This window comes from Anopheles funestus, chromosome 2RL (genome assembly GCF_943734845.2).
Source record: "Anopheles funestus chromosome 2RL, idAnoFuneDA-416_04, whole genome shotgun sequence".
NCBI lineage: Eukaryota > Metazoa > Arthropoda > Insecta > Diptera > Culicidae > Anopheles > Anopheles funestus.
In genome coordinates this window covers 32,771,984-32,796,811 of record NC_064598.1, presented here as the reverse complement: position 1 = coordinate 32,796,811, position 24,828 = coordinate 32,771,984, and the positions used below count along the sequence as shown (strand labels likewise).

The following is a 24,828-nucleotide window of genomic DNA, read 5'->3' as shown; positions in this document are numbered from 1 at the left end:
AAATCTTTATTTCAAATATCAATATTTTACGTACATAAAATAAAACAACATTTCGTGGTATAGGGGCGGTGCATGTGACAAACGGCGCCCATCCACACGGCAGGGACCGGGTTCAAATCCCATCCGGACCGTCCCCCCGTAGCATGGACTGACTATCCTGCTACGTGGTAAAATAAATCTTGATACGGCCAGACCGCACTAACCGAGCAAAAAAAAAAAAAATCGTGCAATTTTTAAAGACATTATCGTGATAGGATCGTTTAACCTAATCGCTGATTGTTAACGGTTTCTTTGTTAGTTTTTGTGATAAGATGGGAGGCTACCCTATTAAATTATTACGTAAATAATAGAGGATAGATGCTTCCAATTTACGGTTAATAAATTACACCTAATTTGTTAAATTTAAACAAAAAAAACTGTTCCAAAGCTCCCGTTTCACATCTTTCATTGATAGCGCAATCATGCGATATTGAATTTTACATTCCTGTACATTAAAGTATGTGGCTTACAGCCATTGCTTGTCGAAAGAAGTACCGAAAAAACGATGCCGAAATTTAATCGTTCGTTCCTGCACTTTAAGAAGGATGTCCCATAAATAAAACACCAATTTCATCGACGGAAGAGTCGTAACTAACCGAAGGGTTTCAAGTCTCGATACGATGGGTTTCGTGTCCCGTCGAACACTTGTCACCGCGTGCTGCGATTAACTTGCACTGTACCAACGAAGCAAGCCATTACCCCCGAGGGTTTCAAATACAAAGGGCTGAGCGAGTCAAGAACGTGGCCGGATGGATGTCGGGAGCTGTACAACATTACCGAAACGGGTGGGTAAACAATACGAGACGAGAACGGGTGTCCAAAATCAGCCGGCAGGCATATCGGACGGGGTAAACCACCGTCACCGGAAGTGACGATGTTGGCTTAGCGCGACAAATTGATTTGCGGCCTGGTGGCCGCAAGCGTCAAAGGTGCTCGTGTTCGTGGGATCTTGAGAAACTTTCTTCCTCCTTAGCGTGGTTTGAACGCGTTCTACATTTCAACGGGGCCGCGGCCATGGTGTGGTGGTTTTTCCCCATTTCCTTAGCCTTGCCGGTTTGTATCGTAAATCAAAGCCGAAAATTGCGGTCGCCGCGCCAACCTTTATATCTCATTGGCGTAAACTTCGTTTGCAACAGCGTCAGCATCACTTCCCATCCATTCCTCTTGGCTAGGACGGTGGTGAAGTTGAGCAGTGAAAATCCTTTAACATCGTTTGCTCACCATCATGCAAAAGGTGGAGAACCCTTGAGGGTGGGAGAGTGTTTCGCATCAGATTTAATCATATTTCCGATTAAACAACTTCTCCACCGTAGCGTGGGTATCAGCGCGTTTGGATGGATAATTGGAATTCCCTTTCCACGGCCCGGTAAACAGGGGATTCGATCGTCGGTGCTTTGATTTTGGCCCATCTTCAAAGCAGCCAGAGTTTGGGAACCATCCGATCGATGGAACGTTTGATGGTGATTTATCGACATGAGCGCACGATATTATCGCGTTTCGGGCAAACGTCGACGGTTTTAAAGGTTCGTGCTATTGCGAAGATACAGCGGAAATTGCGACGAGTATCAATCCTTCAATCTTTCATATCCTTCTGCAATCAATATTGCATCTTTACTCTACAAACCATGTGTGTGTATGTTCAAGAATGTCATTTTGATGTACCCGGGTTTGGAAGTTGAGAAAACGAACTTCCATGCAGTACTATTAGCTGTGCAGAAAAGGGTTGATATTAATTAAAGACTGATGATTAATAAACTAAGCTAATGTACGTCCCGCTGTCGTGCAAGTTCATTGCCACCCAAAAGCGTATAAGATTTGATTCGCTGTACAAGTGGCTTTCGTAGACGCGAACTACCTGAACTAATAGCATTTGAGGTTTGATTAGAATATGTTGAACGAGTCCCCTTCATGCCTGACTTATGAGCAGTGGTACAAAGAAACAACCTCACCCAATAGATACACTCACCTGTAAAACGGTAAATATCACTACAAACAGGGTAACAATTAGCAGACAGCCGGACACGGCGACCACCATCAGCGTCGGCGTGGACGTGCTTGTTAGGAACTGCTGCCAGACCCGATGGGACTGGCCGGCTTCTGCACCCTCGCCCGGTACAATAGCGGCACCACTGTTGCTTTCCTCGCCAAACTGTAGCAACTGTTGCTCGGCACCGATGCGTCGTTTGCCGGCGGGCGATGCGTTAATGCAGCCACCTAAAGCAATGGAATGGAAGGAAAACATTCATACAAAAAGATGCTCAGGCTTGTTGCCTATACTAAGGGGGGTCCTTATCCAAGACACTTACCGGTTGCTTTGTCACAATGGCAGCAGCTTTGATCGTCGGGCGATGCGTCCGCCGCACAGCAAGGCACACATTGATGGTTGAGTCGATCAAGGTGCAGTGGGAAGGGACAGGTGAGACAGGAGAACTGACCAGGACCACTGCACGTCCGGCACGACTCGTGGCACGTTTTGCATGTTTGCGTCGGTGGATCGTAGTACTGTGAGGCGAGACAATCGATGCACAGTCCGTTTTGCAGCATGCTGTGGGCTGGACAGGATGTACAGGCCAGCGGACCAGCTCCTGTCAGAAGAAGAAAAGAACAAAAAAAATTTATAAATTTTTGTTTTTATTTTTTATTTCAGGTAGGACGGCCTGGCCGTATTGATAACTTTTGATCTTAGTTTGGATAAAATTTTACTAGAAAAAATATTCAATTTGATCATTTTAAAAATCGGTTGCTAAAAAAACAAGATTATTGCCTACATTTAGGCGCGTTTCATACTTAAAAAAAGGTTTCTTTTTGAAGCTGATGCTTGGTCGCGAAACTTACCGTTGCAAGTTTTGCAGTAATGATGGCAACGTTGGCAACCGAACTTTGTCTTGAAGAATCCTTCCGGACATTCGGGGAAACATTCACCACCGGCCAGTTGCCAACCTTCCGGGCACTGGACGCACTGGTTACGCCGGGGTCCGCTGCACGTGTGGCAGCTTAGGTAGCATTTGGCACACGTTCCACGGTCACTGTAGTAGCTGCAGTATATTTAAAAAAAAACAATACATCGTTACCCTGGTGTATACTTTCTTGACAAGTGCAGCGGTGCCAACTTACCCATCGGCACAGGTCGTGCGACATTCGCCACTCTGTAGCTGCAAACCCTTCATGCAAGCGGTACAGTTCATGCGCGAAACACACTGGGTGCAGGTGTGCAGACACTTGGCACACACACCCACCTCCATGTAGTAACCTTCGTCGCACACGTTAACGCACCGTTGGCCCTGAAGCAGCAGATTCGAGGCACAGGTCAAGCATTCATTCTCGGTCGGTCCGGTACAAGTTTCGCACGTGGAGTGGCATGGATGGCAGTGGCCGTTTTCAAAATATTCCGCTGCAAAGGGAAATAATCAAAATGAGGTAATTAATTTTTGTTTACCAGGCGATTGATACGATGAAATTTATATCGTTTGTTAGTTTTGCATTATTAAAATTGATCATATTATTATTTTATTTATATCGCATGGAAAATGTAGCAATCATACGAAATTGATACTTTTGTTTCTGTTTTCTTTGTTTAAAAAAAAAACCACAACAAAAAATTGTACGCTATCGTACAATATAAATAAAAGAATACATATTGGAATCTTCCAATTAACATTCATGCGAACAGATCTCATTAAAATCAAGCATTCTTCAATGTTTACACAATTGATGTATTCGACACGCCCTGACAATGGTGATAAAAGTCCCTCACATTCCATTATCCATTTCCCCTTTTTGCCTGGAACCTGTCAAGGATATGTCACAACATTTCCGCTTATTGTTTTATCGTTTATCATATTCCAACTTATTAATTTTTACGAAAATGAGACCGCTATTATCATGCTAATTCATGCCTTTTTTGTGATGCGATTTTTTTTTCATACAATTAAAAACAGATAGCATTAATTTCGGTACTAAATCTAATCATCACAACAGTGTACATTACGAGTCAATGCACTTAATGTTATTGATATCGCATGAATGCATATTTTGTGCATAAATCCAACATAACATCGGTGGAAGAGAAGTAACTTTTTGCCACTTTTCACTTATCTGTTCCAGTGTATGAAAGATGTGAGCAAACAAAACAAAAATCATCTCGGCAAAACGTCCACCCGCTGTTATGGTAACAGCCCAACAGCTTCTCGCTATCGGTGGACAAAAGCTCACCAGTGCATCACATCGCAAATGACAATTGTCAATCCATGCTTCAGGCCATGCCATGTGAGCGTAATTTGTGTTGCTTTTATTTTTGTACAACCCTCTTGTACCTCTTCTGTCACATCTCGGCATCTGTTTTCCGTCCATTTTCCATTCCACTCCCATGATGGCCCCCCGGGTGGGGGGTGAACGATTGGTATTAGCGTTTAGATACGACACAGCAGTCAATATACGGCTGCTACGGCGAAAAGGTTTCGCATTCATTTCAATTACGAGGAAATGCATCGTTGCACCGCTGAGATGCATCGGTAGCGATACGACTCTTCACTTAACGAGCACAAAATTTACACTCGGGCGCATTAATCGGTGGTTACTTGGCGGGATACAGGTGCATTTGGGGATGGGTAGCAGCATATTTAGAAACCAGTAGGGTGGCTATTACTATCAGCAGAAAACACACAATGCGATGCAGCAAAATCACTGTTAACAAGGGCATGAAAAGTTGGAAAAAGGAAAATTCATGCGTATAATGGAGGCGCCTGGTAGTGCGTAAAAGATTTAATGTGCCCGCTTCAGCTTCCGATGTAATGAGCTGATGTGAAATGGGAGCAAAATTAGTGGGAATTTAACACATCAAAAGCGTATTAAAATTTATAGTAAATTTCACTAGAATTTATAATACGTTGGAAATGAATAATTCTCAACGAGTTGAGCGTTAGTAGCTGAACCGTTACTTTATGGGACGATGATTTTTAATGACTCAAAGGATCAAAGGATTTACATTGGCATATTATTTTATAGCTGACGGAGCTGCAGTACATTAATTATTTCTATATTTATTACCATGTGTTTCCATTGCATTGAGCAAGAAATATAGGACTCTAAAGAACAATATCAATGTGTATCAATGTAAACGCCGTACGACGCTTCAATCAGATTAGCTTTTAAAATAATGTATCTATGATGAAAGATTACAAATGCCAACTTATGGTACATTAATTAAACTTCAATGAGATCCCAGTACAATGGAGCATAAATTTACAATGCACAATAAGACATTGCATTTTTCAAACCAAATGAATCCCGAGAAGAAGATCATCATTTGTTTTTATGACGAGAAATAAAATTGCAATTACACTTTGCTCCTTCCCCCGGCACGGTCAATCTGAACTCGAACAGAAAGTGAAGAAGATTTTTTTTTAAATATCATGTTGAATCCATTATTCCCTCCATTCAATCGTTGTTCACTATTGGAAAGGCATACGCTACAAAGAGGTATTATTTCTGTTATTGCTGAAAGGCTGACAAAGAAGATGTGTTGCCTGGCCGGGGGTACAATTCCATAGAAAAGCCCTTTCCATTGGTCAATCGTTCGCAATGGCACGTTTCAGCTAAAAGGCTTCACCTTTATAATTGTGCATAAAGATTTTTATCCATTGGCAGGGAACGTTTTTTTCTCTCTTCTGAAATGCACTTACATTCGTCACAGTTGTTGTTACCGTTGGCAATGCATTTCCCCTTCCGGTTCATCGTCCAGTTGTCGTGGCAGGTGAGACAAACGGCCCCATTACCACAGGTCGCGCAACCATGCGGACAAGCGATACATTCGTGGCGCTTTTTGTCACCATAGTAACCGTCCGGACAGGCGTTCAGGCAGCGACCTTCGTGTGCGAATCGACCGGCCCGGCATAGAATGCATTGGCTCTCCGATGATCCGTTGCAGGTGGCGCAGGACGGATGGCAATCGGCGCAGCTGGAGAAGAAAAAAAATACGAACAAAGTAAAACATTAGATATAGTAATCGATAATTTTAAATATATTTCTTATAAATTAGAAGGATTTGTTAAATTTTTTTTATTAAAACAATACAGCTTTAGCTTGATTAGTGCACTTGATTTGTTGTTGTTTATGAATTCTATGTAATGTGTAAATATTTTAAGTATTTTTGATTTTATATGTTTTTCCAGTTTTTTAGTTCTGGTTTAACAAGTTCGTCAAATGTGGGTAACACTATCTCTAATCTAATTGCAATTATTTTTAAATCATTCCATAGTTGTTTAACTCTATAGCATTCTACGTAACTAGCGTAGACGTATTCTACGTAACTCTATAGCATTCGTAACTCAAATTCTTTTGATTTTATCTTTAATTTTTCATTAACTAACATGTAGTAGATGCTTCTTTCATTTGAGTTTAGAGAATTGTTGTTAGTATTCCTCCAGATAGATTTCCAATTCATGCTAGGATATTTTTGCACTACGTGTGGTATGGGCAAGTAGTTCAGGATATTATTGTGTATTTGTTTCGCTTTTAATTTTATGTTTGGTTGGACGTTGGAAGGTAAGCAGATTCTTGGACTATTGTGGCTATACATGGATAATAACTGGGGAGTCTGGAAATACACGGTGAATTTTCAATATTTTTTCAAAATTTTCTCAGTAAATGGCATGTGAATGGATGTCATTAAACTTGTAATATAACACTTACTGTAAAGAGATACATTTTTTATTTGGAAGTTGACAATGGAAGAGGAACAAAAGAATCAACAGAAGTTTAAATTATTGTTTGAAACGAGATGACAGTATAATATTTCATATTTCAAATGCGGAAACAAAAACCTGTAACTGGTAAAAACAAACCCACCCAAATGATTAAATTTCACAAACAAAAAGGAATTAAAGCATAATGACATACACAAACATTGAAATATAATGTTTAAAAAAAATTGAAAAGCGTTTTTAAAAGCATCTTTCATATCCATTTAAATTAATATTGTGTTACCGTAGTTGCAGTTTGCCTTTGTGTACAACAATCATTTGTAATGAAATTTAATAACAATTTATCACACCGAGACAAAAGCGATGGTTAGTGCGGGTAATTGATCATTAGGTTACAGCAACAACAAAGAGGAGATTATTTTCCGTTCACTCTGTTGTGTTACGTTGTCAGTTGCGAGCTTTTATTTTGCTTTATTCTTTACATGGGTAACACCATACGGTTACCAGCTTGTAGAGAAGCAATAATCTCAACAAAAACAAAACAAAAAACCTACTTTATTTTGTTTAAATTAACAGATAGCATATCTATCCCCCACACAAAAACAATCGTAACCGATGGATATTAAATCTAAAAGGTAAACGTTAGCAGACACGGCGGCCATGGGTGTCTGCTACTGGAAGCAAGCCGGAAGGCATGCGGTTTGGCAGCGCACTCAGCAGCAGGACTTTTACGATCACCAGATGTGGCAATAAAATTTAACAACGAAACAAAGCACAAATGCACAAGACAGGGTGCCTCGGGTGCGCTTTTGAAAGACCACCGGCAGATGCAATATTCGTAATATACCAACGACTCCCAAAAACAGAAAGGAAACGAATTCACTTTGCACACGCACACATACACACACATGTGGGAAGCAGTGAACATGCTTTTTGGTACTGTAACTGTGTGAGAGAACATTTACTTCCGTGCGTTCCGCATGAAGCGGAAGCGTCCGTTTTCCAGAGGCATGTGGAGTAGAATGAAAACAGTAGGAAGCACTTAAATACAGATAGAATTTTTATGTACACCTCAAGCAGGCATAAATTATGCACATACGTTCTTCTGCGTTGCTCCGGCCTAGGGTGGGGGTGCCTTCATATCGCCAGGATCGCCATTACTCTCCCCTGAAACAACCGTACCGTGTGGGTGTGTGTTTGTGTGCAATGGAAAGTATGGAAAACTGGGTCGCAAGTATGAGTTATGTTTCGCTAACCATCCACAGGTACAGTGAGGCACCTGAAATTGACTTTTCACCACGCTAGACCACACACACACACACAGACACACGTGGAGGTACACGTGAGGCCGCACTACATTACTACCATGGTATGCCTTTCCACCCACCAAAGGGAAAAATGGTGTCCCTCGGTTTTTGGGGTGCAAAGCTTGTCTCAGAAAATGTTTCTCCTAGTGAAGTAACAAAAAAAAAGAAGCCAGCCACGAGTAAAAGACACACAGCGTCACATTGTCGTGTCCTAGTGCTTGCAGGCGCTTCCTTCCGTTCCGCAAGATCACCGGCGCACGTAATTGCCACTTTTGCCACCCTTTTGCTGTGCCACGAATTTTCGTTTTCCCCCGACTTCCCACGGACTGGTCACACTGCAACACGGTTGGCGGACGAAACAAGACACACCTTCATATCCCTCGTGGTCACCAGTTCCAAGCATGTGTCATATGATAATGAAATAAGAGAATATATGAGACCGTCTCGACCCGAGGTGGCCCGATGGGGAAGGGCGGGGAAAAGGATTCGCTTACGAACGAGCGTGTGCATTTCTGGTATCCGTATTTTAGCCGTACCGACGGTGAAGGGCCCAGCTTTAATCGGAAGCACGGCCTCGGCACTGTCATCCGCACGCCTGAAGGTTGTGTCTTCGGTGAGCACCGAACAGACACGAGGCGAAGCGAAAGAACTGGGGCGCGAAACGAAAACGCGACAGCAAATTGCGATAAATAATCGTAAAAAAATATGAAGTGACAGATAATATTTGCTACCGTCACAGTACGGTCCCGGTGTACGCTTGGCGATGACCCGTAACAAGGGAGAAAAACGGGCGAAGGCTGAAAAACAGGATACACTCCGCAATAGGTAAAAGCTACACAACCGTCAACAGAAGCACACTGAAGCCAGCGTGTATGTGTGTGCTCAAGATGGCATGAAATTTTATTTTCAATTTTTATGACCTAACGTCGCGTGGGTGCAAAACTCCCTAGAGCAGCTTCCGGTTTCACCAAAAAAAAAACGGAAGTTGACACTGGAGGACATACGTCCATTAGCTACGATGGTGGTGTGCGACAAAGCGGAACCAAACAAAAGCGCACCTTTTTGCAGTGTATGGAAGACTTCGGCCCAAGATGAAACATTCGTTTCTTCGTATGCGCAACATTAGTGCCAGCTGGCGCAACGAGCTTTCATCGGTGCACGGGTGGTGATGAAGATTTTAACGAGCGATAGCATAATGCGCGATACTGCCCGGGCAGGATCGGAGGAAGCCCGTGGAAGCGTAAAATGTCACCGGTACGGCAAAGTATGGGAGTCTAAAAGTCATTGAAGGGATAAAGCTCCAAGGATGGGCACAAAAATGGGGAAGTTAAATAATGTTGTTACGGGCGCATTGTTGTTGCGCGTTGGATGCAGCAGAAATGATTTTTATCACGATGCACTGCATTACATCACTTGCATTTCTTACGCTTCGTTACCATTGAAGGTGTGATGAGATAAGGTAAAGTTATTTATTAGGATTAGGAAGATGGGAAGGGGTATTTTAGCATGAGTAAGGAAAAAGCTCAAGCAGTATTCAATGTATTAGGGTATAGTAGAAGGATTTTCTGTTACAAAGAGACAATATTTATTTATGTGTCAAATAGAAATAAAGTATAAAAGTAACAAACACCAAAACTAAATAGAAGAAAAAAATAAATGTGAATTAAAAAATTTAAAATTAAGTGAGTTTTCAATGTACTTTAATTGGATTTGACATTGTCCAAAACTGGCGAGAGATTTTTGCGTCATTGTTTGAGACGAAAATGCGCAGAAGAAGGTTTGATGTGAAGGACAATGAAGGAACCGATATACTGACAGTCTTTACTATAGTTGTAGTTTACTATGGTGCAAATATTAACTCTCGTAAGGCTCCGGTGGCCGGATGATGCCATTAGATAGAATCGCACCGGGCAACCAAGTCTGCACAATTTTTTAGGCCACCTACATGGTGGCCTACCTACAGAAGAGGCGTAGTAATCGCAAACCGAATCGATCCGAATGACTGGGACTGGCTGAAGAGGGCATTGAACTGTGAACGATTTAGAGGACTCATACAGCAAGTCAAGACCCTGACGTCTGACGTATAAGTAAGCAAAAATTGAAGCCTAAAGGTATGCAATTCCTCAAACAATTTATAACTTGCTGTCACAATCTTTAACAACGCAGTATAATCAAGTTTTTTTATGAGTTAAACTGAACTGATCTGACACTTCAATTGAGGATTGTGAGTTCTGGTTCAAAAACTGTTTAAACTAATCTTCCGTTAAGGTAAACTTTAAAACGCGGTCAAAAATGACGTGTTATAGAGTACTTTTCGCAGAAATATACGAATACATCAGATATACTAAGGTGTACTCAAAACATAATAATTTTACTTTTTCTGACGCAACTCTTTAACATTCTGAAGCGGTGCGAGATCTAGGAATTTTGATCGACTTCAATCTTTTTCCTGCTCGACACCCAAAATTTACCAAATCACTTTCTTCTTCTTGGCGTAAAGACCTGAGCATATGCTGGCTATTTCTGGCTTACGAGACTTACGTAGCAGGATAGTCAGTCCTTGCTATGGGGGGACGATCCAGGTGGGATTTGATACCCGGTCCTGTCGTGTGGACCGGCGCCGTTTTCGCATACACCACCGTGCCGACCCGGTGATCACTTTATGGGTCAAGATCACTTTATGATATGAAATTTATAAAATCATTAAAGTGTTTTAAGCACTGTAAGAACACCAACTGTTCTTGTACTTCCAATTATGGTGTATGCTTAAGGGCTCGTTCTCAAGTTTGACAGATTAGAAAGAATTCAGAAAAAGTTCATTCGACTTGCCATACGGTGGCTTTCATTAGATTACACGATATAGATCGCGTTTTTTGTGTTAGTTACCCAAACGTTAGAAAATTGCAGAAACTATCTGGTTGAATTGTTTTCATTCAAATTTTTAACTTCATACATTCGATACAGTTTTCATCTATAAGGGAGTCGGGTTATTCTTTAGCTTGTAAAAATAACTGGGAATTTCAATTGTGTTTGATGCTAGTTTTGTAGAGCAAACTGGGCTTAATCATAGTTCATAAAGATTATATGTTAGCTATGAAAACCAAAAGCAAACGAATGAAGGCTTGTTCAAAGATAGGGAAGATTCATAGAAATAAGGATAAAATAGGGATCGCAAAATTAATTCCACCAATAAAATCAAGTTAACAAGCAGTTTACAATTGTCATCATCTTTCGTTCGGAAGTCTTTCGTTTTGCAACCAAACACAAACCAACAAAAGGTTTCACTTTGTTTTTTTTCACCATTCAAAATTCTGTTCCCAAGCATGGTAAGTAAGTAGTGACAACAGAACCATGGTAAGATAGAAGCGGGCAGGGAATGCAAAAGAAATGAAAGAATTGACAATTTTAACAATCGATCGAAGACGTTAACCGTAAAATTCAAAGTACAAATCAACCAACGAAGCATATTCTTATTCAGTTCTGGTGGCTGAACAGTGCTTTTCATTTCTTTTTTTTTTCGCTCTCTTTCTCCATCTCGTCGCGAAAAGTTCACCCGTTCCGATGAGTTTTCCCGAATAGAATTACATGCTTCATCCGCCGATCGAGTTTTCTGTCGCGATGGGTGCTTTTACTGCAATTTGTTTTTCTCTTTGCCTGTTTTGCGTCCCATCATCGTCTCCTCTACCCCGTTTTCGCCCAACCATATCTTGTCATTCGGTATGGTTCGTTACACTAAACCGAATTCAACCGATTTTTCTTCTTCCAGTGGCAATACTTTGTGCGTTTTTAACTCACGGTTTGCTTGCCATTGTTTGCTCTTCGTCGTTTTTTTTGGCGATCTCCTTTTTTTTGTAAAAAACAAAAACACAGGAAAACGTCATGAAAATGGAAAGAAAATCACGCATTGTCGTTGCGCGGTGGGTTTCACTGAAATAATATTGTTTCGCCACTTTTGTTGAGCTGGGTTTTTGAATTTTCTTTCCCTCAATCCTTGTTACACGATAGCCAGAAACCCCGTTTTGTAAACGATGGTGATGGCATAAAGGAAATCCGTCGTCAACAGAAACGCTTTGGCCGCAAAAATAATACACACTGGCGTAAACGACGACGTATCGGGTAGGAAATGTTTGCTCAGGGATGGAAGTGGCATAGTGCAAGATCTTTCCCAATCGTTTGCTTTCGAGAACGTATTTTTCCGGACGCTGCTGGGTGTGTTTGCGGTTCAAGAATTGCTTGGTGAACAATACTGAAAATAAAGCTATCGATAAGTGACCTCAACCCGGGAATGGGAAGGGGGCCAAAACAATGACCATAGCCGCGAATAAGGACAGCGTATTCAATATCCGGCCAAGTCGAACTTGGCACGGTGTCAAGCAGTTTTTGGTGGTGGTCGGTTTTTCGCTTTCATCGAACCTTCCATCAAAATCGCCAATAGTTTGCTGACAATTGTCAAAAGAAGAGTCAACAACACAACAATAAGAAATATCCACAAAACTACTTACCCAGCCCCCTATGGGACAGGGTGCTGCTAACTGTCCTTCATTCTTCTCATCTTCATCTTCCCTTAAACTGGTATCTTCCTTGCATTTGATCGTAACAAACGGAAGTGAACGGAAAACGATGGCACAACGATATGCGGCTGACAGTGTGCATTCACAGCTCCCGGCTAGGAACAAATTATGATCGGTTCAATCGAGCACATAATAATGGAATATCCGAAACGGAAATAATCCGCTACTCTCAGATGCGTCTCCGCACCTTCACATTCACAGCCGGTAGCGGACAGAAGGGACGGGAATTGCAAAATGGAAATCAATAGAATTACGCCAACGGGATCATAACCGAAAATTGGCAGCAAAATGGCAGCACACTCACTTTAGCGCACACCAGACCAAATGGAGCGTGGAGCATGGCTCCGGTGTAGTCGAAAATGGAACCGGAACAGAGTTCTCTTTTCATCGCTGAAGTAAGCAGAAGAAAAGAGCTGAAGGTGGTTTACAATTTTTCTGCAGAAAGGACACACAAAGGACACACTGGATGATGGCAGCTTTGCTTCCAATAGTTTAGTGTAAGCCTTTTTTTTGGCGTTGTTACAAGACATGGAGGAGATGGAGTAAGTAAATTTTGGACCCATCCGTAAAATTACGCAAATCTTCATTTTCCCACAAGCAAAGGCGTAAAAGTGGAGTGTTTTTCCTAAGCGGTAGGAAATAAAAAAAGAGAACCTCTCTCACCTCCATCGTAACACCTCGGCACCGGATGTCGAAACACACACACACACACACAAACAGGATTTAATCTGATGCCGGACAGGATTAGGTATGCCGGAGTTGGTTATGGAATTTAAATTAATTTTGTGTTGGCGCATATTTTTTCCTACTTCTCCTGCGTTTCGAATCCGATCTTTGTCCCGGCCCGTGTGGGTGTGTGGGTTTGTTTTTTGTTGTTGTTGTTGCTTCCTTTATCACCTTCAAACCCGGCAGCTAATCAATTATGCTTGATGAGAGTTTACTTTTTCGTTATCTTTGTTTCCGTTCACACGCTCGAACCTCATCACAAATGCATTGGATGGAAATCTGTACCGCGGCTAATCCATCATTCGTTCTAACACCGTCTAAAGTCCGTTTTATTCCAACCCCCAACCCCAGACGGCTTTAACCGCCGAAAAAAGGTCCAAGGATTAAAGAATACATACCAGCAGGGAGACTAAAACAAAAAAGAACAGACAAATAGGGTTCTAAATTCGTGTTAGCATTCTTGCGAAACAATCGAAACAATCGATCCGAATGGTTTTGGGCACAGTCGGGCCCGGATATCGGTTGTTCGCCCCTTTTTAGCTTTAAGGGAAGCTCGTTTGGATCGTTACCGAAAAAGGGAAGCGTTAACATAAAACGACACACCGTTTATTGTGCAACATAAGCATTATTTTTACAATCGTCACTTTAAAAAAAAGATGCCTCCGCCCTCCCCAAATGGTACCCCCGGGGGATGGGGGTGTAAAATGAGGTGCAAAAATACACATACTCGTTACACCAGGACGACACCCATCGGGGCCGTGTGAGTGTGTACGGGACCTTGTCTGTGAGTTTCGTCACGTTTGCTCACTTTCCTTCGAGGAACGATGTAATAAAATTTTATTCATAAAATAACCAATTTTTTTTTCGGTGGCTCAACACAAGCGAATCGACGGGGTGATGGGAGCTAGGGCGGAAGAAACGATGTTCGTGACGCTTTCGATGTTTTCTACATTCAAATGTGCTGGTACAGAATGTGGTAATACACACGGAAGGAAAGCAAAAAACAAAAAGAATCAGCAAAGTACGTCAAGGGAAAAGTGGAAAAAAAATTTCATCAAAAGCAAATTTTCGATTCAAAAAGCTTAGAGAAACCTGTGCCCATACTTGGTTCGGTGCCATTCTGCTAATTCAACGTTGTGCGGGGCGCGCACATCGTGTGCGATACAAAACCAACGTACTTTCTTCCTTTTTTTGTTTTGTTCCCCATTTTGTGCAATGGTAACAGCGATGGAGAAATGGTAACGAATCGACCAGACACACAACGAACCTCTACGTTTTGTGTCCAAGGACATTTCTTCAATGGAATATTAAATGATTGCTTATCTTGTTTTCAATTTGCACGGTACGACGATACGACAACGTTGTTTGGTCACCTGCCACCGTCTTTGGGAGCGGTCGTCCTTCGTGGGACGATTGTAATGCAGATCGACAACTGTCAGCACCAGCAACCACCAGCACCAGCAGTGTAAGTGTGTGCAAATTTATAAGAATGATCTTTGCTTGTCCACTTTGTCGCAATCGTAGCAGCAGCAGAAGCAGCAGCAGCAACAGCACGGTGCCCCAGAGAATGGACAACCTGTTACCGTTTGTTTACAAGAAGTTAAACACCATCGCTTCCCCGGGAACGGGAAGATGTTGCTTTGTCCGGTTCTTTTGTGTGTTCTTGAAGGGAAATAATCAATAGGGAATGGGCGATTCGATTTTACCGCAGCCGAGAAGTTAAGACACAGGCAACCAACCAACCCCCTCAATGGTGGTGGCAATTGAATACCTGCAGATTACTTTGTGTTGTCAGTGAGCGTATGCGATGATAAGCCAAGGGCACAGCAGAAAAAGGGAATGGTAGAGTAGGGCAAAGAATTTGTTGTTCGATAGACTTGGGCGAACCGATAGTACGATGGGCAAATGGGTTCACAAAACGGAACAACCCTGTTACGTAGAGGATTATATTGGATTGGTTGGGCTGGTGTATGCTGGTACGGGGTGTGGTATTCTACAAACCGTACTTCTACACCAGACACAATGATGGCCACGTAGAATGGTCACTTTCATGTGATGAACATTTGCACCATTTGCACCATTGGTGCGCCCCTATGTGTAGCAATTTTTGTTTACACACAGATAAAGACATTTCGCTTGAGTAGTTCGCACAGCAGGTTGTGCTGGCCAGGTGGTACGAACACTTGAAACCACTCGCTCAAGCATGTTAATGTCCTAAAATAATACTACCGTATCAAAGGTGCTTCCGGTTCTAATGGTACTGACTCTTTCCTGTCACTAGGCAATGCCTTTGGAATGGTTCGTTGTACAATATTTACCCCCCGTGGCCGGGCGGGCGTAACGTACACATGTTAGGACTGTGGTATAGACTTAGAGAGATTATACATTCTCTTCCGGTGTACCGTACACACCGCACGTGTGTCCAGACGAGTTTTACCGCTAATATTATGATAGTATACAGTTAGTACAACCTGCCAGAAGCCTGTTGGAACAAAAAAAACTTCCTAATTCTTACGATTTTTGGACCCGTATTTCGACAGTTTCGCATCCAAACACACATCCAGTCCTTTCGCTACTTTGTCACAGACGGGTAACGTTTGCAAAGCAGAATCCGGTGATGGGAATCATTGGGAATGATTGTATACTTACTTGTAATCCTCCGTTTCGTAAGTGTTCTTCGGACAGGCGGCATAACAGCGGTGCTCATGCATAACTAAATGATGATCACAGCTTGTACAGTAATCGGGCCGATCCTGGCAGGAGGCACAGTTTGCTTCACACGGCACACATGTTCGATTATCGTAATCTGAAAGTATGGAAAGTAGAGAATGAAACAAAATATAAAAAAACACGGTTAGTTATCCACTAAAAATCATTCGTTCGCTTTCACCATCATTAGATGATCTCGAATTGCCTACATACAGGCGCATAGGGTTGCGTTATAGTAAACAGAATTAAATTAAAGTAAATGAACGGCTTATCGTTGACAATCATTCCTACACCGGTGGTATGGTAGAGCACAATTGCCAACAAGTTGTGTTCTGGAAAGTCCTCATTCACCTCCACTTTCGTTGTGTTTTTCTTGTGAATTTATGCAAACATCAGCATCTTTGCTGTTGGATGTTTCCATCAAAAAAAGGCATGGCTCATATGGTCGACCGCATGGAAAATGTTGCACAATGGTACGATATCGACTCAGAATGGGGCACATACTTGTTTGCTGTGAGCTGGGAATGACGGTAGCAGGAGGGCATTCGTATGCACTTAATCTGCAAAATCACATTCTTTCGCAAAATGGGTTCCTTGTTTTGTTTGTGCCCACTAGCAACGTTTCTCCTCCGTACCGATTAGTCTGGAGATAATTGAATTTGCGTTTGCGCCACAAACACATTTCGCTGGCCCATGTTTCGTATCGAGCACAGAAAAGACGCCGGTTAGGATTTCGTTTGTACCGCTTTTCGTTTTGTACCGCCGCATGCGAGCAGCATCTAGAACGGAAGATCAAAGACAACTTTTGCGCAGCCCAATTTCCTTCGCTGTCATTATCACACATTTGTCAAGGTTTGTTGTTGGGGCTTGTGGGGCAGGCTGTCTTCTCCATGCAAATGCCTTACAGTTTTACAACCATAAATTAGCACGCCACGCTCGTTGAAGGCGTATGTTTTCGCGCACAAACACAAGGACCAGTCGAAACGGTTAAACGATTGTTTCAGCACCATAGATGGGTGATAAATATTGCCCAAGGGACTGTACGACTAGATGGTATCCTAATGAAACGATATTTATGTATGTTGGTAGTGAAATTTGAAAAAAATATTTGTTTGTGTGTTTTTACACAGAAATTAGTTTACAGCTGCCGAACGAATACGGCACACCAAATATATTTAGGAAAGCAAACTTTCATCCTGTACATGCGTGATACAGATGCAACAAGTCACGCAAAGTTTCTGTTTACAATAGCCTCTCAAGCTAAACCACACAAACATACGCATGTCGGCTTCTTTACGCAACGTTAGCACATTGCTTTTAAAACGTCTTAACGGGCTATTAAGCGTTCAGATACACGGCAACATCTCCCCCCAAAAAACACCATCTGTCGAGTGGTGCCGTAATGAATGTGAAAAATTTTACAAATAACGCCACAGGGAGAGGCGAACACATTCCAATCGGCAAACATTGTGTGGCGCATACAGTGCGCCAGCCTGACCTGCAGAAGTCAAACACGCGAACACTGCGCAAACAAACAGAACAGAACCCGCCCGCACCAGGCAATGTATTCCGGCACCTCCCCCAAAAAACCCGGTACGGTGTCCTCCGGTCGGCATTAAAATTAATAATTATAAATGACAAACAAACATAATTAAAACAAATTACAGCAGTGCTCATCCGAGTGATCATCATCGTCCTGTTGCGATGGTTCGGCACTGTGACATCGGCGTGAGAGTACACACGAATGGGGAGTGAAATTACAATTTCCCAGAGACAAACGAACTTGGTTGTAATGCCGTCGGTATCTCCCCCGGACAAACCTCCCGTCATACCGGTGGCAGATGACACCGTACCAAACACACCATCCATACCATCCAATCACGTTCCAGCAAACGGTGGGAGGCATTCTTTCCCTTGCGGCTTCTAGCCCCCAACCACCCGCAATACCAGACCGAAACGAATGGAGTGTGGAAGCCACGTTCCGGGGGCGTTTTGCGTTTCCGAAATCGAAAAGCGAAAGATATTGTAGCACAAAGTGCGGATTAAATTCATACACACGCAGCCACGAGATGCTGCGAGACGTTCGACCCGGAGGCGACAGATTCGGTGTGTGTGTTCTGTGTTTTATGTTATCACAGCCCAACCACAGCGGTCAGAGTGCTTAACGCCACCTTCACTTATGCCGGTCGGTATGCGAGTGTATAGCATCGTTTTTTTGACACACGGAAAAGCGTAAGCGGAAATGAAGTTAATAATAAAATCTGTGCCATATAAAACGATGGAGGTTAGCTTCGCCGCTGTACAACGCATACTTACTTTCGTAGTATCCCTCCGGGCAGACCTGCAGACAGACGGCCAGATCGGTAACGTACAGATGGGCAGGGGCACACGTCAAACAGCTGTCCTGGCCGGCGCCGGCACACGTTTCACACGACTCATGACAGGGCCAGCAGACACCTCCCTGGTTCGGGAAGCTTCTTGGTGGACACCGACTTACGCAGGTACTGAAATCGTGTGTAAATGAAGTGATGTCTTTTAGTAAAGTTCTACTAACTAACAGCTAGATGCATTACTTACTTGTCCAATCGGTAATGTTTACAGGCAACACACTGCGTCGGGCCCTTTCCATAGCATCCCTGCTGATCACACTCGGGGTCACAGTCGTGCAACACCACAAGCTTGTTGTTCGAATCCGCCATCACATTCTCACGCTGTGCCGTCGGAATGTTGTGACCGTTCAGCGTTGCCACCGTCTTATCGATCCCACTACCGGCCGCACTGAACAGATTCGGATAGTTCATAAAGTTGTTGTACAGATCCGACTGATAGTAAGCTGCACCGGCACCACCAAGTGAACCACCCTGCTGATTGATATCCGTTTCGGTCGGAAACACAAACGGATTCAGCCCGGAATATCCGGCCGCTCCCGTACGCGTACCTTCCGACTTGAGCCGGATCGGGTTGGTTTGGGTACCGTAGAAAATGAGCTGCCATTTCGAAAGGATTCCGGGCTGACTAACACGGCGTGGTCCACCGTTAAGGATCTGCAGCGTCCACCGACCTTCGGCCCGTTCACCCCAGAAATGTACGCTCAGGAATGGCCAATCGTCAAAGTTAGACTTGGTAATGTCACGCGGCCGTTCGAACAGTAGCGTCGAGGTCGTACCCATCGGTGAGGTTAGCAGGATGCGCAGATTTCCACGTGGGAAAAATCGTAACGTGATCTTACACTGTACATGCTCCAGGTAGCGCACTTCGTTCACCGTACCAGCACACCCATTCACATCCATGTGCGTTTGGAGCGTGTAGCCGACGGACACTTCGATCGGACGATCTTCGTTGATTTCGCGCGACTTGCAGATGTGCTGCGAAGGTACGGCGGTCCACTGTTCGGCCAAACTTACCATTGCACCCGCATCCATCAGTCCGTAGCCAAATTTGTGGCTTACCTTACGCTTGACGCCGTTCAGTATCCAGCCCGGTTCTTTCTCGAGCGGATCGGAGCGTGATGTCAACACTACGAGATATTGCATATCACGCCAGGTAAGGGATGGGTTGGCTTCCAGTGCCAGTGCGGCAATGCCAGCGGCTAATGGTGCCGAGGCTGAGGTGCCCGTGTGTTCTACGGTGCAGATCCGATCAGGACGCAACGATCCATCCATGTCCACGGTGGCAACACTCTTGTCATGTCCGGGTGTACCTGAGCTGTACGTTGTTGCGAGTGTGGATGAACATTCTTCCAGATACCAAGGTTTATAGCTGCAGGAGAAGGAAGCGAAAAGCGTCAGCACAAGAAATTAATGAAACGGCCGCAGTCGAACAGACTTACCCGCCCTGAGTGGCGCTCGAGATCGATAGGGTAAAGATGGAGTTCGTGTAACCGTCACAGTTGCAGCTGTCCGTGTAACGTCCACCGTTACCGGAGGCCCAGATAAAGATCGAACCCTTACCCTGTCGGCCGCTCGTGACGCCAAAGATGAATGCACGCCGTGCCAACGGTCCCGGTCCATCCACCGTCGAACCATCATCTTCCGGGCCCCAGGAGGCACTGTAGATATCGATGTGGTCCGGGTTCAAACCGAGTGCTTTCGCCTCTACCGCATCGTTTACCGTACCGTCCAACATGCGTACGCCTTTTAGGGGAAAAAGAGCAAACAAAAAACACAATTTGATAAGACATATTAGTTTCCTACCCGACGAAGTCTTTAGTCACTTTTGGTGCCCAAAACGTTTTACGGCATGCAACGTTTACGAATGACGTAGCGTACGGAGCGTTTTCCTAGGAAAAACGGTAACGCACTAACCTAAGTAGATCATGTTTATCGAAACATATTCCCACCTTCAAGCCAATGAAGAGATAAAAATAAATTCGCTTACGAGTTATGACATATTTTCTTAAGGTTTTGCTCCTTCTGCTTCTTCTTCTTCTTCTTTTTCTGCCCCATGAGAAATTTGAAGCGACAGCGTGAAAGGTTTTCCACCACCAGGCAAAAAAAAGGAACTCCAATGCGTTGCTTTATGCCGTACCTCAGGGGTTTCATATATTTACACCAGACAAAGGATAAGCAAAGGTGATAAGATGTGGCAGTGGTGATCTTCCTCACATTGGTTTTTGGGGTGGGGGAAGAGGGAAACCGATACCGGTTGTAGGCGAACCAGGCATGAAGATATATGCAAACGCGCGATAGCAACGGTGCCTGAATAAAGAGGGTGTAACGCACAAACAAACCAACAAAAAAAACGGATCCCAACGGCAGACACAACCAGCGGGACGTCGAACAAATTGGAAGAAATATTACAACGCAACCCGAATGTGGGTGAAAATATGCGCGTGGCTGAAGAAAAATGTGGTATCATAAAATATGTAATCTTCTCGTGATAGGAATTTTTGTAGCAGGGTGTGTGCGTTTTTACGTTCGATCGATGCTGTTTAAAACCATTTTGTTTTGGCTTCTGTTTTAGATGTTTAGCATTTTTGTTGTGAAAATCATTGAATCTTTTGTAAAATTAAACGGTTTTAGAAGGTGTTTATGAACGTTACCTATGTTAATATATTAAATATTCCTTTTCAAGCTATAAGTGTAGCAGCTGGATCAAAGATTTATTCAGCAGCGTGTTAAATTTAATTTAAACGCTCAATATTTTCGTGACCATTTCGCACTTTTCTACGTTCTAGGACCACTGTTGAACGTTCCTTTCCTTGAAGCCATTTTTTTTGGCAAGGATATAAGCAGCACCACCATAGAAAAATAAGGAAAGATAATCAAGCCCACTCAAACAAACCAAAGCAAAAAAATAAACGAAATCCAATCAAATCCATTTAAAATTGATCAATAGTGATTGATACGGTCGATTTACCGGCGGGAATAATCCGAACAAGGCGCAATCGTTCGTCCCGTTTTCTCGGCGCTCGAGAAAAAAACATACTCGAAAAAGTGCGTTCAGGCAAAGGCAAAAAAACCTTCAAAACTGCCCACAGGTAGTACACGAATGGGACCCATTTGTTCCGGCTGCTTAACTGTAATCTGATCTTAGTTTGATAAATCGTTCGAACCGGCCCGTGCAACATTCCACGGGTTAAATGAACGAAATTGATAATGGAAAGAAATGAGTTTCTTACGCGTCTTCGAATACCGTCCCATGTGCGCGCCAATACGACGCGTGAACATTTCATCAAATTTTTATTACAACCGTTTGTGACACGTCGCCAACGGAATGGAGAAAAATGGTGCGTGCCCTTTTCCGAGTGTGGTGCCGTTTTCCTGTTTTTCCAATGGTTTTTGCTGGCAGACAGTTGTTGGAAATCCCGACACGATATACGCCCGTCAGAAAATGAACTCCGCTCGTATGAAGCAAGTGAAAATATTTAATCAAAATGCCTATTTACTGCCATGTTTTCTATGTTTAAGTGAAGAATGGAATGGTAACGCTTTACAAGTGTGCTGGAATGCTATGCTGAATAAAAGCACACGGAAAAAAGATACACAATTCATATATTAAAGATAGGTAGTACGTTCCCTTGATCAATGATGGATGAAGTACGGGCAAGGAAAATGGGACACGCAAAAATAAAAATGATCCTACCCCGCTTTATGTGATTTTTCTCCTCATATTTTTAACCTATATTTTCCCCTTCAACTAAGTTGTTTCTAAAATGAACAATCGCACCAAAACTTTATTATCTACCTTCGTCAAAACTTGGGACATCCTTCCCCACCCCGGGTTAGCCATTCATCTTTATTGTACGATTAGATATGTGATGGGATTTTTGCTAGTGGATGATGAATGGACAAAATATGTTTTTCACAATAAAGTTTTTACATTTGTGTTCCATTGAGTGCGGGATTTTTTTTTACCATGAGATGCTCACGGTTGGCAGCACCTGTACGCGGCCGATGATCGATCGGCGACTGTTATAAAAAGCTGTGCCGAAGTGTCGAAGCAAAACGTGGTAAACAAAATGTATAAAGATTAATCTCACACTTGATGGATGTCGCAACATAGTGCTTCGTAGTGTTAATAGTTTCAGCTGGTCGAAAATGATGTCGAAAAATTAATTTGAAATTTCCCGTTCGGGTATTGTTCGCGTTAGTTTACTGTCCTTTTCACAGTCTATGTCACGTGTCATTAAAATGTTTGCGATTTTAATAACAACAACAAAAACCGATAACAAAAAGTAAGTTATTTTTCTGGTAATAAAAGCTGCATTTTGTGCAGGAAATGAGTAAAAAGATTGACCGATAGGCGGAAAAGTCGTAATCGTGTCATCAACCACAAACACATCACCAACCGGTTCGCCATTATGTAAACCTTTAAAGCTTCAATAGTAGACATTCATTTTTCACAAATGCAGGTTGCGCATTTTGATTTTTCTTCGATCAAAAAGGTTGATCAATTTATGGTCGTTTTAAAGATTTCATATGGCTGTTGTTTATCGTAAAAAAATTAGACTAATTTGTTGTACGTTTTCGCTTACTATTTTCTACTTACCACCAATGCTTGCGTTGTACGCCACACCAACTCCACAGTACTGGTTGAAGGCGACGGCTGCAACCTCACCAGCGCAGCGCGTTCCATGCTTGTTGTCACCGTTATCGCGCGGCATCGGGTCCGAATCGTTGCCATTAATGTCGTACGATGCGTCTGGATCCTGGGGGAAAAATAGTAGAAAAAATAGTTAAACACTACAGTTAAACAATATATCGACATGAATATCCCAAACCGGGATTAAGAAACGTCGATGAGTTATGGTTTTCCCATACTTTAACAGAATCGGCAAAACAAAGAGAGACAAAGAAGTATAGAATGATTGGTAAAACCTTGCAGAGTTCTTATGTAGTAATGTGACTGACGGATCAAACAACACAATGACCTCGGATGGAAAGATTTCTGCCATCGCTTTTAGTCGATAACATTTGACGTGTAACGCACCTACAGTAAGTGTGCATAATATTGTATTCAATCGATTGGAATAAGGGACAACCTAACTTCCTTTTGCCCAATGATGAGATTACAATCGTATACGAAAGAGGATTTTCTATTCAGCCTATTTCTTCTGGAGTGCCTTGCTCTGTCTCTGATCAATACTTCTGCCAAGCACAAAGTAGAAAGAAGGCTGTCATTCGGTTAAAGGCAACATTTCCAACTGAAAATGCTATAAATGTATAGTTAATGCGTTGGACTACCGGTTCTAGTGATTATTAATGAGTATTGAGCGATAATGCTCGCGCATCAAGGCAGGAAGCGCATTATGCGGAACGAATACAATCGATATGAAACCTCTACTGTATATAAACTAAAGCTTTAATACATACAATTACAATACAATTTAAGGATTTCGAAATATTTCAATTCAGGAACCGCTCAAATAGGGTTTCCCTTATTTTTAAACGTTTCAACGGTCAACAGTATTCAATAGTAATAAGCAATACGGTAATCCAAGAAGGGCCTTCTTCGTGAGTAAAAAATAAATAAATTAGCAGTAAAGTAAGGGAAAATCCTTCATAGACGTATAGTAAGGTCAAGAAAAGATATTTTAAAACGGGTTGAATTTATTTTAAATGTATAATAGTCTGAGAAAAGATTATTTCTAACAAAACCTATTCGGTCGCCATCACCCTGCGTTTACAACCCAGAAATGAATGACCCATCCCGATGAAGAAAACAGCACGAATCGGTATATTAACAAAGGTTTTTTTTTCAAATTGATTTCGTTTCGTTCTTGTATTCCATCAAACTAGCAAAATAACAGTTGAAAGCGCTTTGAAAACAACAAATGTTCATTTTGTTAGCAATTGAAATTTTTACAACTACATTTAAAGATCTTTGTCTTAAATGCTTTTAAGTCTTTTGATTTTTTGAAGATTTTAACTCCAAAGGCATAGGTACGAAAATTTTTAAGTGTTTTTAATTTTTGTTTTCGCTTACGTTTGTATGTGTAGACTATTTTGAGAAAAAGGGTTTTAACCCAATAAGAAATTGATTGTCATTTCAAACAATCAATTCATTCAACTTCTAATGGTTTTATTTGACATAGACCTCTCATAGTCCACCTGGCACAAGGTGGATTGTCACTCACTGTTTGCCGAATGTGTTAATACTAGAATTTAGTCGTTCTTCCCAGTGTTGAAGAACAGATTAGAACGAGAATTTATAGAGCAATCGTAACCATTTTCCTTACGAAGGACATTCGAAAAGGCATACTGGTGATTTCCGTTCGAAATGGTACAAATTCCAATTTGCCGGAAGGGGCCAAACCCATACGCTTTCTTATGG

At 42.5% G+C, this 24,828-nt stretch overlaps 1 protein-coding gene across 6 annotated transcripts in view; it reads right to left on the bottom strand.

The window, feature by feature from the left end:
* LOC125764278 (furin-like protease 2) overlaps positions 1–24,828 on the bottom strand; it is a 365,455-nt gene that overhangs the window by 5,802 nt on the left and 334,825 nt on the right. For all 6 annotated transcript variants that reach the window (XM_049428341.1, XM_049428340.1, XM_049428342.1 and 3 more), the window contains 10 exons: positions 23,044–23,203; positions 19,883–20,186; positions 18,631–19,812; positions 18,370–18,557; positions 15,994–16,150; positions 5,721–5,995; positions 3,154–3,430; positions 2,875–3,074; positions 2,346–2,624; positions 2,006–2,253 (listed from right to left, as the gene is read on the bottom strand). In XM_049428341.1, the coding sequence (XP_049284298.1) occupies positions 2,006–2,253; positions 2,346–2,624; positions 2,875–3,074; positions 3,154–3,430; positions 5,721–5,995; positions 15,994–16,150; positions 18,370–18,557; positions 18,631–19,812; positions 19,883–20,186; positions 23,044–23,203 (3,270 nt within the window). The remainder of the gene's footprint in view (positions 1–2,005; positions 2,254–2,345; positions 2,625–2,874; positions 3,075–3,153; positions 3,431–5,720; positions 5,996–15,993; positions 16,151–18,369; positions 18,558–18,630; positions 19,813–19,882; positions 20,187–23,043; positions 23,204–24,828) is intronic.